This window comes from Pempheris klunzingeri, chromosome 2 (assembly GCF_042242105.1).
Source record: "Pempheris klunzingeri isolate RE-2024b chromosome 2, fPemKlu1.hap1, whole genome shotgun sequence".
Classification (NCBI taxonomy): domain Eukaryota; kingdom Metazoa; phylum Chordata; class Actinopteri; order Acropomatiformes; family Pempheridae; genus Pempheris; species Pempheris klunzingeri.
Genome location: NC_092013.1, coordinates 2,484,875 through 2,501,301, shown reverse-complemented (window position 1 = coordinate 2,501,301; position 16,427 = coordinate 2,484,875). Strand labels below are relative to the sequence as shown.

Below are 16,427 nucleotides of genomic sequence, written 5' to 3'. Positions count from 1 at the left end.
CACAAGAGTGCCACTAAATGCATGACATTACCAGTTATGAAAAGAAACCTGTTCTCCTTTTTTTTTTAGATGTAGTGAGTGATGCACGTTTTATGGTCTGCAGCGTGTTTGTGCACGTTTCCCAAAATGTTGCAATGCTCCTTTTAAGTTGCCCCTCAGAAGTGGGGCAGTAGACACACACACACACAGAGTGGTGGTCTGTCTGTGGGAATACACAGTAATAATTCATGTCTGGTATTGATTTAAATGTGATTCTTGTTTCATTCATTCAGCTCTGCTTTTATTTAGGGGGGTGGGGGGGAGTTCTCTCTGCATCTGCAGCGCTCCTGGTGTCGGCAAAGTGCTACTGCAACAACATCCATCACATCTCTTCCCCCCCCCCCACACACACACACACACTCTCTCTCTCCCTCCCTCCCTCTCCGTCCCTCCCCCTTCACCTCCTCAATGATACCCGAGCGGACCAACCTGCATCCTTGCTCTCCTGTAGCCAGGCTTCCCCAGCTGTTCCGCTCGGCCCTGGTGAGTCTGCGCAATGGGCACTCGTCAAGTGTAGGAAACCAATAGCGCGCAGGCACTGGGAGAGAGTGAGAGACAACACAGAGAGAGAGAGAGAGGGAGAGAGGGGGAGAGACGGGATGAAGCAGGAGCACACGGACTGTTTCCTCCGGTAAACAAGCGGAGCAGGAGCCTGGAAATCACCGGCGGAGAGCGGAGGGGGGGATTTCGGGGACACAGCCATGGCGACGGGTGGAGGAGGAGGCGGAGGAGGAGGAGTGAGGCGGAGGAGGAAAGCGGTGCTCCCGGGATTCTGCTGGAAAACCTGCTACTTTCCCATTTTGTTCTGGGTCGTCTCCGTCTGCGGGGAGGAGAAGACGCTGATCGTGGAGGTACAGGCGACACCCAAACACCCAAACACGGCCATTCACAGCAAAGTGGGGAACGTCAGGGCTGTTTATGTGTCTTTAATCTCCATCCTACTACTCTCTCTTCCCCCCCCTCGGGTGTACAGGACCGAAACCCCCCTCCCTCCCTCCCATCCCTGCTTTGCTCTATCGCTTCCATTCCGCTCCGTCTTGACGCGCGCAGCTTGGAGCGCAGCGCTGCGCTCCTCGGGATGTTTTCATGTGCGTTTCCACGCGCGGCTCCTCTCCTCCCCTCTCCTCTCCTCTCTTCCTCTCTCCTCTCCACCGTGCTGCCTTCCTGCCACGAAATTGACACCTCACCCTTCCCGTGAGGAGGGACGGGGGGGAAATAAAAGATTCACGAGTTGGTGAGCTGAATTACTGAAGGCGGATCAAAGAGGATCCTGCTCTGCTCTTCTGTCCACTGAATGAACTAGTCAGGACCAAAGGTGGCTCAGTGGTCCATTAGTTGGTATTGTTCCCGTGTCTTTGTGGGCTTCTCCCCCCTCTGGTTTGGGGTCTTGGCGGAGGAGGGACTCGGTCCAAGATGGTGAGGTGCCGGGGACTGTGTCAGACCCCCCCCCCCCTCCACCCCCCCCTTAACAGCGGCCTTAACACACATTTCAGGGCTCTCTGCTAATAATGCTGCTTATTAATTGCATTTGGAGCAACACAGCAGACAGGGAGGGCTGATATGCAATAATATGCACGTGATTATGATTATGAGTGTGTGTGTGTGTGTGTGTGTGTGTGTGTGTGTGATGAGCTCTCAGCCCATGTTGTCAATAATTCGCCATCAGCATGCAGAGAGCATTGAAGTGAACCTGAATGAGTGTGCTGCTTTCATGTGTGCTGAACAAAGCATCTCCAGACCCCCCCCCTCTCACACACACACACACACACACCTCTCTCTCCCTTCTGTGAGTCCAAATATAGCCTCCCTCCATAATTTATGGAAATGGTAGAGAGTTGGAGGAAAGAAGAAGAAAAGAGAAGAGATGGAAAAGAGGTGCAGACAGATGTGTTTTTAAAATATTCCTCTGCTCAGGAGGGCCGGCCATGTCTCACACACACACACACACACACACACACACACACACACACACACACACACACACACGCTGAGAGAAAGTTCTTTGTTGATGTGAGCGCAGATGAAACGTGAAGCTGGGACTGTTGTGCTGATGAAACGATCCTCCCAGTGATCTCACTGTGTGCTTGTCAGAGCAGATGTTGTGATGCACTGTTTGCTGAATATGCACGACACCTTGAAATTTGGGTCATGCATTATGAAATCGAACGCTCGCAGTAGTGATCAGTGGGGTTGTTATTCAGCGATGCCTGCGTTGCTAGTGACACTTTCATTCAGACAAAGGAAGCGCCTGTGGCAGCGCTGAGCGTGGCTGCTAACAACAGCAGCAGCAGCAGCAGCAGTGTGTCACGCTGCCGTACAAAGGATGAGATGTTTTCACTGAGCCAGGTTCTCCCCGAGACATCACCATCCTGCCAAAGCTATTGTTGTCGCCATGCCAGTGCAGCCTCGCACCAGTGTGCCGTACAGCTTTTGAGGTTTAATGTCGCAGAACACGTACAGCGGAGAACGTGCCGCCTGAATTCCCTCAGGCAACGTTTCAGCTTAATCGATCGTTCGTCCCACTGAAACAGAAAACATGACCGGCTCGTCTGAGGATGGCGGAGAAATATTCCCAACTGCCACTAATGGTTATTTTCATCATGATTAATCTGCTGATTATCTTCTTGATTCAATCAGAACGATGTAACAAGGTGACGTCTTCAAGCAGCTTCTTTGTCTGACAGTCCACAACCAACATCACTTTACTGTCACATGACACAAAGAGAATCAGAATTAGAAGCCAAATCGAGGTCGTGTTCTGATTTTCTGGCTTGAAAAACGGTGAATCAGTCATCAACATTGTTGATTATCTCTCTCAGCTTAATGGCTTGACCTTTATTCACACCAGTGGTCGTCTTTTAAGACACGGCAGTCTTCAGATTGGTGGATCTGCTCCTGCACATGAACAGAAATCTAGTAAACATGGCTTCACGCACCGAATGTTGTCAGCAAGCGTTTATTTCGAAGCTCGTGTTTTGTCTTTTTCAGTGCAAAGTGAAATAAATAAATGTCTCCGGCGATAAAATTGGTATAAAAGTTGTTCCATCTCTTCCAAACAAATGATCCCGTGTGATGTTTTTTCCTGTGAAGTCACAGCGAACCAATCAAAAACCCTCTCAGCCGCGGGTCCTCACAGCGCTGAGGTTTCTTTGTGTTGCACGGTGACTGACGCCGCTCACGAGAGGATGTTTGCTCCTCTCACCTGAATTTAAGGTTCAGTGCAACAACAGAAACTTTGATAACATGCCTGAAACGGTAGATTCAGCGAGGACGAGGGCTCCCTGCTGCAGGTCTTAGTTGATGCCAATCATTGTATGGTTGTAATGTAAAGGTTTGGTTTACAGTTGGCCTGCTTTGCTTTGCTTTGCTTTGCTTTGCTGATACGAGGCTCAATCACACTTTGTTCACACGGAGGTTTTAGAAAGCAGGGATGCTGTAAACATGGACTGAAGTTGTGTTCTTGTGTTTCCTCATATGTGTCTGTGTGTTTTGGCTCTTCGCTGGACTGATTATTTAACACATGCGCTCATGTCGAGATCTCTCCATGGCGGCCGGTCTGCGGCGGAGGTTTGCTCGCGTCTTTGGTTCCAGAGAATCCCGTCTGTTTTTGATGTTTCCCGTGAAGCTGCATGAAAACCCGTTTTTGATCACGTCTAAAAGCGAGGAGTCTGTTTATTTACTCGCTCCACTCGGTGCTGCCACATCGTGTCGACGCGTGAGACGAGCTTTGATGCTGGCGTGTAATGAGGTGTGTAGCTCAAAGTTGTGTTCTACGGTTTCTGAGAGTAAACTTATGTTTGCCATGTCTGCAGAGCCACACACACACACACACACACACACACACACACACACACACACACACACACGGTCACGTCCATTTCAAACACACTGTTTGTGTTGTGTGGCCAAAGTCGGTCATTGTTATAGATAAAAAAAACCCACTGTAGTGATGTTGGATGATGTGCAGCAGCAGGAGCTGACAGGACTGTGCTAATGTGACTCCTGGTATCAGCACCAGTCCGTCAGTGTGCGGCCGCAAACTGGATATAAAGATGGCCGACGCAACACCTCGATCACCGGCATGTTTTGCGGATGAGATAAGATATTAAAACCACAGAAACAATCGTTGGGTACTTGGCGTTTACTTTAAGTAGTTCCTGTCGTGCTGACGTATGTTCAGATGTTAACTTTCTGATAAGTTTGGGTTTAATTCGTGATTTGATGTCATTAAGAGAGGAGCTGTGATGTCATGATCGACAGCGAATGATGATGGAGGGTGCACTGAGAACGCGGCTCCACCCCCAGTTTGGCTCAATATGGCGGCACCCGTATTCAGGATGTTTTAGCTTCAGTTTACTACAAGAAGATCATGGAACAGTGGACATTTTTATGGTAGTGATATACAGCTAAATGCTAACATTAGCATGCTAACATGTTGTACTATAAAGTTTACTGTGTGTGGGCTTTAGTGTGTTAGCATGCTAACATTTGCTAATTAGCACTTAACACAAAGTACAGCCGAGGCTCATGGGAATAAGTTTGGCCATAAACTTAAAGTGTTTATATGCATGAAGGTTATCACAGGCCATCCTCAGGGGAACATGAACGCCTGAACCATGTCATGGCAAACCAATAGTTGTAAAGACATGTTGCCAAAAGCTAAAAATGTCAACCTCATGGTGGCGCTACGGGAAAAGTCACCAGTGTCGTGAAGATCTATCATCTGGGAGCAATGAAGACCAATCTGTGGTGGAAATGTTGAGAGATTTCAGTCCTGCTAGCATCAGACAGAGCAAACATGTCAGTACAGTACAGATATAAATGTAATGAAAGGTCTTTTATAGCCGCATCCATCATGTGTCATCATCAGCTCTACAGTCTAGATATATAGATATATAGATAATCCGTCTGCTACTTCAGCACCACGGACAGCGTCATGGCCTCCCTCCCCCCCGCCACTCTTCCTCAAAGCAGCAGAAACGAGCCTCAGTTTAATTTTCTCGTTAACGTGGAATGACCCCAGCTCTGATTAGACGGCCTGAACGCTACACCTTCTCCGCCCCACCTCACCTTCGGGTTGTTGCCTCGACCAAAACACGCAGCTTTTGCCTCCTCAGCCGTGATCACGGAGGGAAGGAGCAGGTGAAAACACAGATGGTTGGTTAGCAGACGAAGGGAGAAGGAGGCGTCGGGCTCTTTGTCTGACTCACCGGTCCGCGCTCCTTTTGTCTGTTTGCCTGTTTACACAATAGGTCACATTTCTGTGCTCGGAACCTGCTGGTGGTTGTGTGCTGTGGAAAGAGTATTTCTGACTAGAGGGGTTAGTCAACTGTCGTGTGGGCTGTAGCTGTTGTTGTGGTGCCGAGCGGCCTTTCGGTGTTTTAACCCAATGCTGTTAATTATCGATTGATTTATTGGTTGATAAGCAAAGGATGACGGTGTGTGTGTTATATGTCTTATGGTACATATTTGTGTGTGTGTGTGTGGAACTTTAGTGGCTGTGTGAATAAATTAATACTTTTTTAATTGTTAACTGTTTGAAGCAACTCGTGATTGTAATGATTTTTATTTTCCTCTCTGGAATGAGTGTGTGTGTGTGTGTTTATGATGAAGCTGATGAAGCTGTATAACACGTTTGTGGGCTACTAAGCTAAAAGCGACGCCTCTCACGTCAAAAATACTGATTAGAATTAGGGCCCCTGTGGGGATCTAGTGGGGGGGGGGGGCTCAGCAGTGCGGTTAATTGCATCACTGGCATTAATTTGTGTTTTATGAAGAAGTGTTGGGATGTTTTTATGACCCGACGGTTGTATTTGCATGTTTACACACATGGTTTGTGTAATATCATCAACACGTGTCAGTTTTGTTGTTGTTCAGGGAGGAGCCCCCCCCCTCTGAAGCATCCCTCAAACATATATTGGGGGGCTGAAGATACTTTTCTTTGTCCTCTTGTACTTCTTTCGAACGACCACAGTCTCTCTTGACACAGAAAGTCATTTTCTTAATGTCGGAGTGGCTTTAAAGGAGAGCGAGCAGAGTGGTGTTTAAGCCACTGCTCTGAGCAGCAGATCTGTATTTGGTATAATAAAGAAAACGGAAGGAGAAAGGCTGGATTTGGTGGATTTGATGCTAAGCCGTAGTGTTGTTTTTTTTGTCCCACCACTCTTTCTCGGTGCGGCGTCGTTCACCGACGTGACATTTTTCTGGTGACAAGAAACCTTCTCAAAATGGCTGCATGAGCCTGATGATGGTGATGATGGTGACTGTCGGACGAGTGATGACAGACAATCACGTCAATAATAAAAGTCATAGTGGGGACGAAATATGAAAAAAATGACAAAGACAGAGAAAGTTAAAGATCAGCGTGGTGATGATGGAGCTGATGACAGCACGGGCGGAGAAGTTGATGGTTTTATGAGATGAAAGTGCGTTTCCAAACCTCTCTGGGCTTTTTTTTTTTTTTTTTTCTGTCTGTTTTTCTCCTCAATCCCAAGAGGAGAGGAGCTCGGGGGAGAAAGGCTGGTCCCTTGGGTGTTGTAAACACTACATTACACTTGAGAAATGGGCTAAATGAGCCTGCAATGCTGCACTTATCAGAGTGTGTGTGTGTGTGTGTGTAACCGTGTAGGCGGGTGTGAATTCACGGCTGTTACTAGTCGTCTTAATCTTTGTCCTGATTTGCCGTCACACACATGCAGCTCCATGTTCACGTCTATTCTCACGACCGCCTCCCGCTGCGCGCTCTGAACATTTTGGCTTTTTGATGGACAGCCCCCTTTGTTTTACGGCCCGTCCTCTCCCTCTTCATTCAGCCGTCTCCCTCCGTCTCAAGTTTTCTTTTTTCTCTCTCTCCCCCGCTTCCCTCCTCTCCAGCCATTGTCTTCCTCGCCCACCCACATGCTCTTTAACGCACCCTCAGTGCAAGCTGCAGCTGTAAATAAGAGGAGTTGTCACTGTGCGTTTGATGAGGGTGGTGCACTGTTTGGACGCAGCGAGCCACAGACTAACTGCATTTGAAAAGTAGTTTGAAGTGCTCAGAAGCGGGAATGCGGCGGACGGTCGGCTCAGATGAACTCAGTCAACCCACCGTTTTGAATAATTAACATCCTTTTCCAAACTACTATGATATAAAGTCATTATATGCATCGCTGCCTGTTATGTCGTTTCTATTTCGGCTCCTGCATCTGTGCACCGGAGGAGTCTGCAGATACAAACTTTACAGCGAGCAGATCACCTGTTCTTGTTTTCTTATTGACTTTTATCACCTTTCATCTAACAAACAATCATGATTAGATACTGACCTCCTCATGATGGGCCTGATGAGGAAATGGTCTGTTTGGAAGTAGTAATTAATGACTTTATTACATCCTCTGGTCTGCTGGTTGGTCGATTAGTACAACCAACCTCTCACTGGTTGAACAATCACTGTCGCTACTTTCATTAGGAGGAACGCCTTCTTAATCTTTTTTTATTTTCACATATTTATTATTATTATTTATATTAATTCACCACTAGTGGAGGACTGCTGCTGGACTGAAACTGTCCATGCAGTGAATGAATTAGCGTACTGGTAGAATTGATCATCCATCTTTTTCCCATCGACCAGTTGAAGAGAAGGTGGAATTTCAGCCAACCAGGACTTTCTTTGGTTGACGTTAGACCTTATTAGTAGTTAATAAACATTTATTAATGTTTTACAGATGAGTTCTAACCCATTAATAACAAGCACAACTCACCAATGAGGACGTGAAAAATATCTTTTTGCAAAGTTGGCAATTAATGGTGACGTCTGTAATGATCATTAATGTCTCACTTCTGAAAAATTCATCATGTCTGCAGTCAGCGCAGTACACGTAATTAAGTCATTAATAATAAACGGTGGTAATGCATTTAAGAAGAAAAACGTTGCACCAGGCTTTGAGGCCTAACAGCTGCAGTTAGAGCAACAAATGCATGAATGAACTTCTACATTACACTGTTCAAACTATATACGAGTAGTGTGTGTCCTGTTTTATTTGATCTGCTATACGTACAGATGGACAAATGGTAGATTTTGAGGCGTTTACCTGCTGAACTAAAGAGCTAAAAACAAAGTGTGTCCTGTTAACAGAGCATCAACTCAAGTCACATTTCTTCTTTTGTTGAATTTTGGCTTTTAACTGCGTTATAAGACGTCTGTATTTGGTTTATTAACCATTAATAAACCCCTTAGTTAGTCATGTTTTTTAGAAAGTGGTTGCACAAACTTTGAGTTAAATGAAGTAGGAAGCTTCTGGCTGCTTGTCTGTTTCTTTCGAACCAGAATATGAAAAGAGACCAGAACCTGAGCCTGAGTGAAAGGGACTAATGAACGATCTCACATACAGTGTCAGCGACTGCTGTGGCTTTTCTTGTGCTCGTATACTAAAACCCAGGTTTTGTCTTAGAACAGGTCATAAACTGGTGCAGTGCTGCGTTTTTAATGTCGCTTTATTCACATTTATTCTCTGTTTGCTTTGTGGTGATGTTCCCTGCTGAGTCACTTACAGCCCCCCTTTTTTTTTTTTTTTACCATAATGTCACTGGTTTTAAGATCAGCCTTATCTGCATAAAGCCCCGTGAAAGGAGGAAAGAGGGCGAGTTGTGTAATACTGCAGAATGAGCCAGAAAGACGGTGAAGGTAGAGAGACAGAAGGTGCTGAGCGAGGAGAGAAGGGCAAGAGAAGGAGCAGCACAGGTCTTAGGAAGGCAAAGAAAGAGATTAACTTAACCGAAGAATTAGATAAAAGCGGGAAGAAGTGGAGGCAGGAAGGGAGGTATGACGTCCACAGTCCCCCCCACATTTAAAGATTTAATACACACATGTTGTCATCCTTTTATATCATAGGTATGGTTTTGATGAATGAAATGTGTGTGGATGATTGGATCTATGACGATCTACCTGCCAGTGGACAACAGCAAAACATCTCGTCTTTGTACGCTCTAAACTAAATCCATATCATCTGCACAGACAGACCCTGCAGATTAATTCTGTGTTTTTTTCCTTCTGCTTCACTTTGTCTTAAAAAAGGAAAGAAGAGCTTTACCAACACAGAAATCCCGCATGAGTCAGTCTAGTGTCAACAAGGTCACGGCTTTTCACAAATTACTCAGTTCCCTCTCGCCGTGATTTGGAGCTGCCACCATGGAGATATTTCACAGCAAGGGTTCACTTCATTTCTTCACGGTTAATGTTTTATTCATATCAGCAAAAACAGGAGACGTGCAGTGGGAAAAGTGCTCATGTTGCATAATCACAGGCGCAAAAACAGCAAAGCAAATTGTGCAGGACGCACAACAGTTACTGGACCCTGCAGATCACTTTTACCATGTGCCACAAACGCTGCGCTCTTGCAGGAGGTCCAGCTGTAGGTTGCAGCTCTGGATGATGAGAGCTCAGCGGTGGAGCCTCGTGACACGAGACACTGAGCAGGACGGAAACGCAGTTCTAATTAAAAATGAATATCAGCCATGGCTCTGTCTATTAGGAGAAAAGCATCTTTCCTGTCTATGAGCTGCCTGGGTGCAGCGCAGAAGGACATGGAGCCTAGAATGAGGTTTGATCACTGTGGTGCACAGGAAGAGGAAACAATTTCACACCGAGATGTAAATTTAATTAAACTACGTGCCTGCAGCTAGCACAGATCATCCCGGTGTAGCGCCGTAGTGTTCATCACTGATCATACAGTAATTGAATGGTTTGTTAGCTTTGTTAAACCCAAATAGATCTGTTTTTTTTTTCCAGAACTTTAAATTAAAACAGGACTCACTAATTAAAAGGTGGAAACGCCCCCTGCCTCCCATCAGAGAGCTCCTGGGTCCTGGGAACCTTAAAGACCAGGACCTAGATGGAGGACCTACACCTAACACCTACTGTATGGCAGCAAAAATCACCAATATACTGCAGTTCACATGCTTTGATTTTAGGGTTATATGAAAAACTGTGGTGTAAAATGTAGACGAGGAAAACCCTGCGACCCACGGGGGGCCTGGGCTTGGCCTCAGAGAGCTGCTGCTCCGTCACGTCAAAAGGAGCAGGTTAAAGAAGTTTGGGCACCTGGTCAGGATCCCCTTGGAGGTCTTTCAGGGTCCTCTGGGTTTTTTTCGCTTCCTGGGGCAGACCCAGAACTCGCTGGGGGGGATTATAAATATCTCGTCTGGCCTGGGAACGCCTCGGGATCCTCCAGGAGGAGCTGGAAAGCGTTGCTGTGGAGAAGGATGTCTGGAGTGCCCTGCTTAGCCTGCTGCCGCCACGACCCGACCGCGGAGAGACGATGGATGGATAGATGACTTTTGCTGTAGTGGAAACAAGCTGTAAACATGACTCTTAAGTACATAAAGTGTATGTATAGAAGTTGATACAACTCTTTCACACTGGTACTCGTTCTTTTGGATTTCGAAGCCCAGCTCCAAGAGGATGATTACCGGCGTCAAATCCTCTTCTTCTTTTAGCTCTGTTTTCATCTCCACTGAACTGGAGTGTAAAATCCTAAATGCACCAAGACGTTCACCAGCTAGTCTCTAACCAAGTCTGTCTGCTGCGAGGTGCTGAGCAGGTAGCGCATCAGAGCTCAGACCAGCTGCCTGACACATCTGGAAACAACGGTGAAGGAGAGCTGTGAGAGTAAAACGGTAACAGTGAGCGACACCTTTCCCGTTATACAGTCATTTGATCAGCTGTAGGAATAAAAACATTGATCACAGCAGCTTTGGAAGACGGGGTCGGAGGCGTTCTCCTGATGACTCCGCTGTGCTGCAACCCAAAACAGCTGTAAGCTGCTGTGTGATTAACGGCGTGTCCCGACCGAACTTCAAAGAGCAGTGAAAGAATTAAGGAGATGACGGGAGCAGGAGAAGAAGGAGGAGTGCTTCCCACGTCCTTCCATCCTCCTCCTCTCTCCTTCTCCTGCTCTGTCCAGCCGTCAAATCTCCATCGATCTGTTGATGGATCTGTTCATCCACCTGTCCGTCGCTCCACACTGAGCGCGTGCTTCACAGCCGCCGCTGTAATCGAGCCTTTGTGCTTCTGGAGCAGTTTTACCTCGATGTGACGATCTGGCAGCAGCTCCGATGCCGTGCTGACGTTGTTTCAGAGGCCAATCGAAGTGGTGTTTTTGCTTTAGGACTTAAAAAATGGCACATCGGTAAATATTGTTTCTCGTTTAGGACTTTTCGGCGAGTGAATGAACTCGATTTACAATAAAAGCACAAAATATGTAAAGAATCGAAAAGCCAATGAAGAAATGTTTGACTTTTTAAGGATAATATTTTACTGGAATGAAACTCGTTTTTTTTTTTTTTTTTTGCCTCGTAACAATAATAATATAATAATAAACGGTGTGAAACCTCTGAGTCACACAGACGAGCTGCCACTAGTGTATCAGAGAGCAGCACAGTGAATGCTGACATATGGTGCAAAGACCTGTGTGTGTTCGAGCGTCGAGCATAATTCCCTCCGAGTGTGAAGGCCGAAGGCTGCAGGTGAGGAGGAGGAGGAGGAGTTTTTATTTGAATCAAATGATGTGACAGCAGGTATGAGCTCTGCAGGCTCTGATGTAAACCTGAAGTGCTTTTTTTTTTTTTTTGAATAATTGAGAATGCACTGAAGGTAAAACTCCCCCGTCGCTGGAGCCCGAATGTCTTCCCTTGTTTAAGTTACGTGAAGACGTGCCGCTGCATGTTGAGCACAAACGTTTTTTTCCCTCGAGGCTTCCTGCCGAGAACAGATTGCAATCCAGACCTCTGATCTTCTTCATCAATGTATGAAACAAGAAGAAAGCCATCACAGGTTGGAGCTCTTTACCGAATCACGTTATCAAAATTAAGTCCGGAGTCGCTTTCAAGAAAACAGTAAGAGCATTTAATACATTGAACCACCTGTCCCGCTCGCTCATTCTCTTCTGCGTGCTGCCTAATGATTTAATGATGGGTCTTTGGAAGTAATGAGTTCTCTGATTGTACGTGATTTGATAATTTAGATAATTAAAAACAGCTTAGTTTGAATAATTTGCTGTAATTAATCGCATGTTTTTTGTTTTTTTTTTGTTTTTTTTTCCCCCCCGAGACTGAAGCTGGATATTTAAAGGTAAAATCACAGACACATTAATACAGAATCAGCCCAATGGAAGTATATTTAAATTAAAATACAGTCGTTTAATAGCATCTTTGAGCCGGTGGGCTTCAGGTTCCCACTGAAACCAAAACTTCCAAAACTGAGCGCCAGCTTGAAAGGCAGATTTCTTCTATGGAGAAATTATAAAGTGTCAGATGAATTTCAAAACCATCAAGGCCATTAAAATTAGTTTGTCATGTCTCATACGCACTAAAAACACAACACCTCCACAGCATATGGCGCCCAGAGACAGACGGAGGCAAACCACTGCCCACGAAACAGAACAAGATGAACGTGTTAATTCTGAAATCACTAATACAGTCCGTTAACATGTGTGACTTGGTGTGAGCTAATGGGGATCCTAGCGTTGCAGATTCCACTGTTTGAGTTCTGTCTAGTATTATTTATTTGTCCACCAAGGCGGCTACAAGTGGGTCGCTCGCTAATCGGAGGATGGCGGTTCGACCCCCTGCTCCTCCGGTGTCCTTGAGGTTTTCAGCGGGCGGGGGGGAACAGTCCGGAGGAGGTCATGTGATCGACAGATGACGTCGTAAAAGGAGCCAAATCTGAACGGCGTGCTTTCAGACACGTTTAGTAAAAGATGGAGCAGGAAGAAAAGATAGATGATGGTCCTCTCTCAGAGTCTGGTGCTGTCGAAAAGACATTATAAAGTGACTTTTAATGGCGTGATGGTGTTTTAGTGCATCTGACCTTAATGCAGGACTCTTCCCCTAACAGAGCTGCTGTGTTATAGTGATTACCTTTTTATGAACTGTAACTGTAACGCTCAGACACGAAGTAAGAAGTGAGAATCTTAACCACGTTGTCGTTGAAAGGACTGCTGGAGTTTCCCACAATCCATATCGACCCTCCTGTCTGTCAATAGGGGTTGGTATTAATTAGTTCAGTGTAATAAATAAAAATGACTTTAACAGTAAAATCGTTCACGTTTCTGAAATGTCATTTTTAATATCAGCCAATTAATCAGTGGATCAAACTGTCTGATTCTTAGTGGCCTCACATCATTTATGTCCTGGCAGCCATTGATCTGACTGTGTGTGTGTGTGTGTGTGTGTGTGTGTGTGTGTGTGTGTGTGTGTGTGTGTGTGTGTGTGTGTAGAGTGTTATATGACACCACAGACATGAGGTCATACCTGTGCGCCTATCGGTCCCTTAGCGTTCTTCAAAAGGGTATCACATTACATAAACCTGTGTGTGTGTGTGTGTCCAGTTTGAGTCCGTCCGTCCATTTTCCTCCTTTTATCTGCAGTCAGGTCCCATTTTCTCCGGTTGTGATGATTCACAGGCGAGTTCTGTTCTAAAGAGCTTTCTATGATTTATGGACGTCCTAAAAATATGTTGTGTGTCACGTCCATTCGGCAGCTCTCAAAAAAAACTGCTTCTGTTTCTGACGTAGTTTTAATTAAATCATTTCTTTCTACAACTTTTTACCATCCGACGCTGTGAATGCTGTTTTTGCACCTGACGTCATTTCTGTCTGTTTTAAACAGTGAAAAATGTCCATCACAGCAATCGACGATCCAAACACCCACAGACTCCTGGTTTATTAAACTCTTCAAACCCATGGGACAAACTTCCAAACTGCATTGTCATCAAGCTAAAAACTGCTGTTATTTTTGGTTTCTGAAAAAGTTTGACGTTTTCAAGACAGAGAATCTTCACCCGACGGCAACAATATGCCATTTGGCAGAAGCTTTTATCCAAAGTGCCTCACGGCAACACGACTGCATACATTTGAAGCTTGGATTTCCCCGGTGGCTGTTGAACCTTTAACCCTCGGTGCGTTAGTGCTCTGTTACTACAGTTCATCGTCAGGATTCCTCCGGGCTCAGATTCTGCTTTTAGTCTCAAATATGAGATCTTCAGCTCAGCTGTCTGTGAAGAAGAAATGATAATTTGATAGAAAAAAAAACAATTGGATCGTCGCAGCCTCTTTTAATGAGGATGTATTTCTAAGAAGACGTGGAGAAAATGACATTTTTCAAAACACCACAATCTGCATATACCTGCTTCGAGTCAGGAAGCCAAAATTCAAGCCACCGGTCGTCCCTTGTACCATCTCTCCAGATATCCTCCGAGTCGCACGGCTCGCGTTCGGCTGACAGACGAGAGGCAGTCACAGTAGGCAGCGTGCGAGGGAGAAAAGCTCCTCTGAACACTTGTGACAACCGCATCCCGGGCGGTGAGAGCCTGTTGTCGTGTAGATGGAGACAGAGAGGGATGTAGAAGGTGGAAGGTGACATGCGAGTGTGTGTTTGGGCAACAGAGGCACTTTGGTTCTTTGCTGGAAAACAAATAAAATGCGTCGTTGGGGAACGTTTAATTGATGTGCACGGGCCTGCTGGATGAGACAATTTACATTTTACTCATTATGTTGATATTAAAAGTAATCTGAGCAGCATTACATTTCCCTAAACATATTTCCTGTCTTGAATTATCCTTCCTGCCATCAATTATTTATATCCACGTATCCTTTGAAGCGTAGGATGGGTGCTGGAGCCCATCCAGCCTGTCCTAATGGTGAGAGGCGGGTACACAGCACCCTGGACAGGCCACCAGTCTGTCACTGGGCTGTCTGCACGTATTCCTGTCAGGCTGCATGCAGCTCTAACAACTTTCACGACTAAGGTTGGCCTGCATGACATCTGAAAAGCTCAAAAAAAACAACAGTGCTGTGGTGTTAAAGTAAGAAAAGCCCATTCAAAATCCCATTGACTTTTGTGGCAACATTAGGGAATGAAGCTCCAGCCGTGAAGCTTTAATCTTACTCAGCTGCATGTTGTGTTGTTCACTCGATATGTTTAAAGACATATAATGTTTTTGCTTATTCAATATATCATTACCCATAAGCCCCTGAACACAAGTTAGAAAGTCGTCTCTGACTGACATGACTGAGAAGACGGGTGAGGTGGAAATGAAGGGTTTGCACGAAAACCAAGTTTTGTCACGTGGGCAAACTTTCCGAAAGTTGCAAAGGCTCCAGTTTGTCACAATAAGTGGAATCTGATCGGTTGGAGAATAATAAACGTCGGGAACTGCTTCATTTGTCCAGAAAGACAAATTGAGGAAATTCTCCGCTGACATGTCAAACTCAAGGCCCGATATCATTTCATGTGACTAGTAAGAACGGCCCGTCGGTAAACAGCACTCCCACCTCTAATACTACAAATCCCATAATGCACTGGACAGCTGCCGCCATAGTCAAGACCCGTGCAGCAGCCCCTCCTCCTGCAGGTATAATAACACACAGATCAGCAAATAAATGTTTCGTTAGCGCTTTTATAGCGACACTTTAAGCTAGCCCCCCCGAAATAAATGGCTAAAGGGAAAAAAAAGGAGAAGAGTTTTACCTGTTTGTCTATCGGAGGTAAACCTGCGTGTCTTGTTTGTGGAGCTGATGTAGCCGTGATTAAAGAATATAAATATAAGACGACCCCATGAGACAAAACATGAGGATCAGTGCAAAAAAGAAAAAAAAGTTATTAAAAACTGAATTTATTTTGTTGAGGGGAAAGTTGTTGAAGTTTGGCTGTTTAGATATTTATTATTATATTATATACTACTACTACTAATAATAATAATAATAAAATACTCTTCACTAAATGCTGAGCCCGTTTGGCCCGCGACTTAGACCGTGTTTTAAATTTTGGCCCCTTCTTTGATTGAGTTTGACCCCCTGATCTAGTTAGTCTAGACAGGAAGTGACATAATGACTTCAGGTGTTTTATAGAGAGGTGAAGTCCCGCCCCTCCCAGTGTATTTATTTATATATCATATATCCAATACCACCAGACTTCGTACCTCTACTGCTGTTAGTGCACAGTGATAACTGAAGGCGACTTCTGATCACTGTCTCAACATCGTTATCAGTATTATCGTGTTCTGAGAGATTCCTTTTTATGAAAACATAAAACGTCTGAAGCTCGTTCACATTCACTTGTTGTGGTAAATATGTGTTCGCCTGCACAAAAAGGGAAACCCAGAGTTTACACCAGCTGATGAGTTTGGTCACGTCAGGTTGTGTCTGCGTCGTCTTCTCTCTCCTCCCAGTGTACAAATGATGGGAATGAATTTCATTACCAAACATCTACAAATCTGCCCTCTTCATTCCCCGTCCGCCGCTGACGAGGGAATCCTCCCCGACAAAACGATGCCGACTCCTTTTCATTTTCCGTGCAAATATATAAAACGGCGGCTGCTGCAGCGAACAGTGATTTCATTCATTAATCACCAGGCT

General features: G+C 45.3%; 1 protein-coding gene across 1 annotated transcript in view; it reads left to right on the top strand.

Moving 5' to 3' along the window:
• Positions 1-535: 535 nt before the first annotated feature.
• mmp24 (matrix metallopeptidase 24) overlaps positions 536-16,427 on the top strand; it is a 71,685-nt gene continuing 55,793 nt past the window's right edge. The window contains 2 exon segments of the mRNA XM_070842104.1: positions 536-687; positions 689-890. Coding sequence (XP_070698205.1) covers positions 536-687; positions 689-890 — 354 coding nt within the window.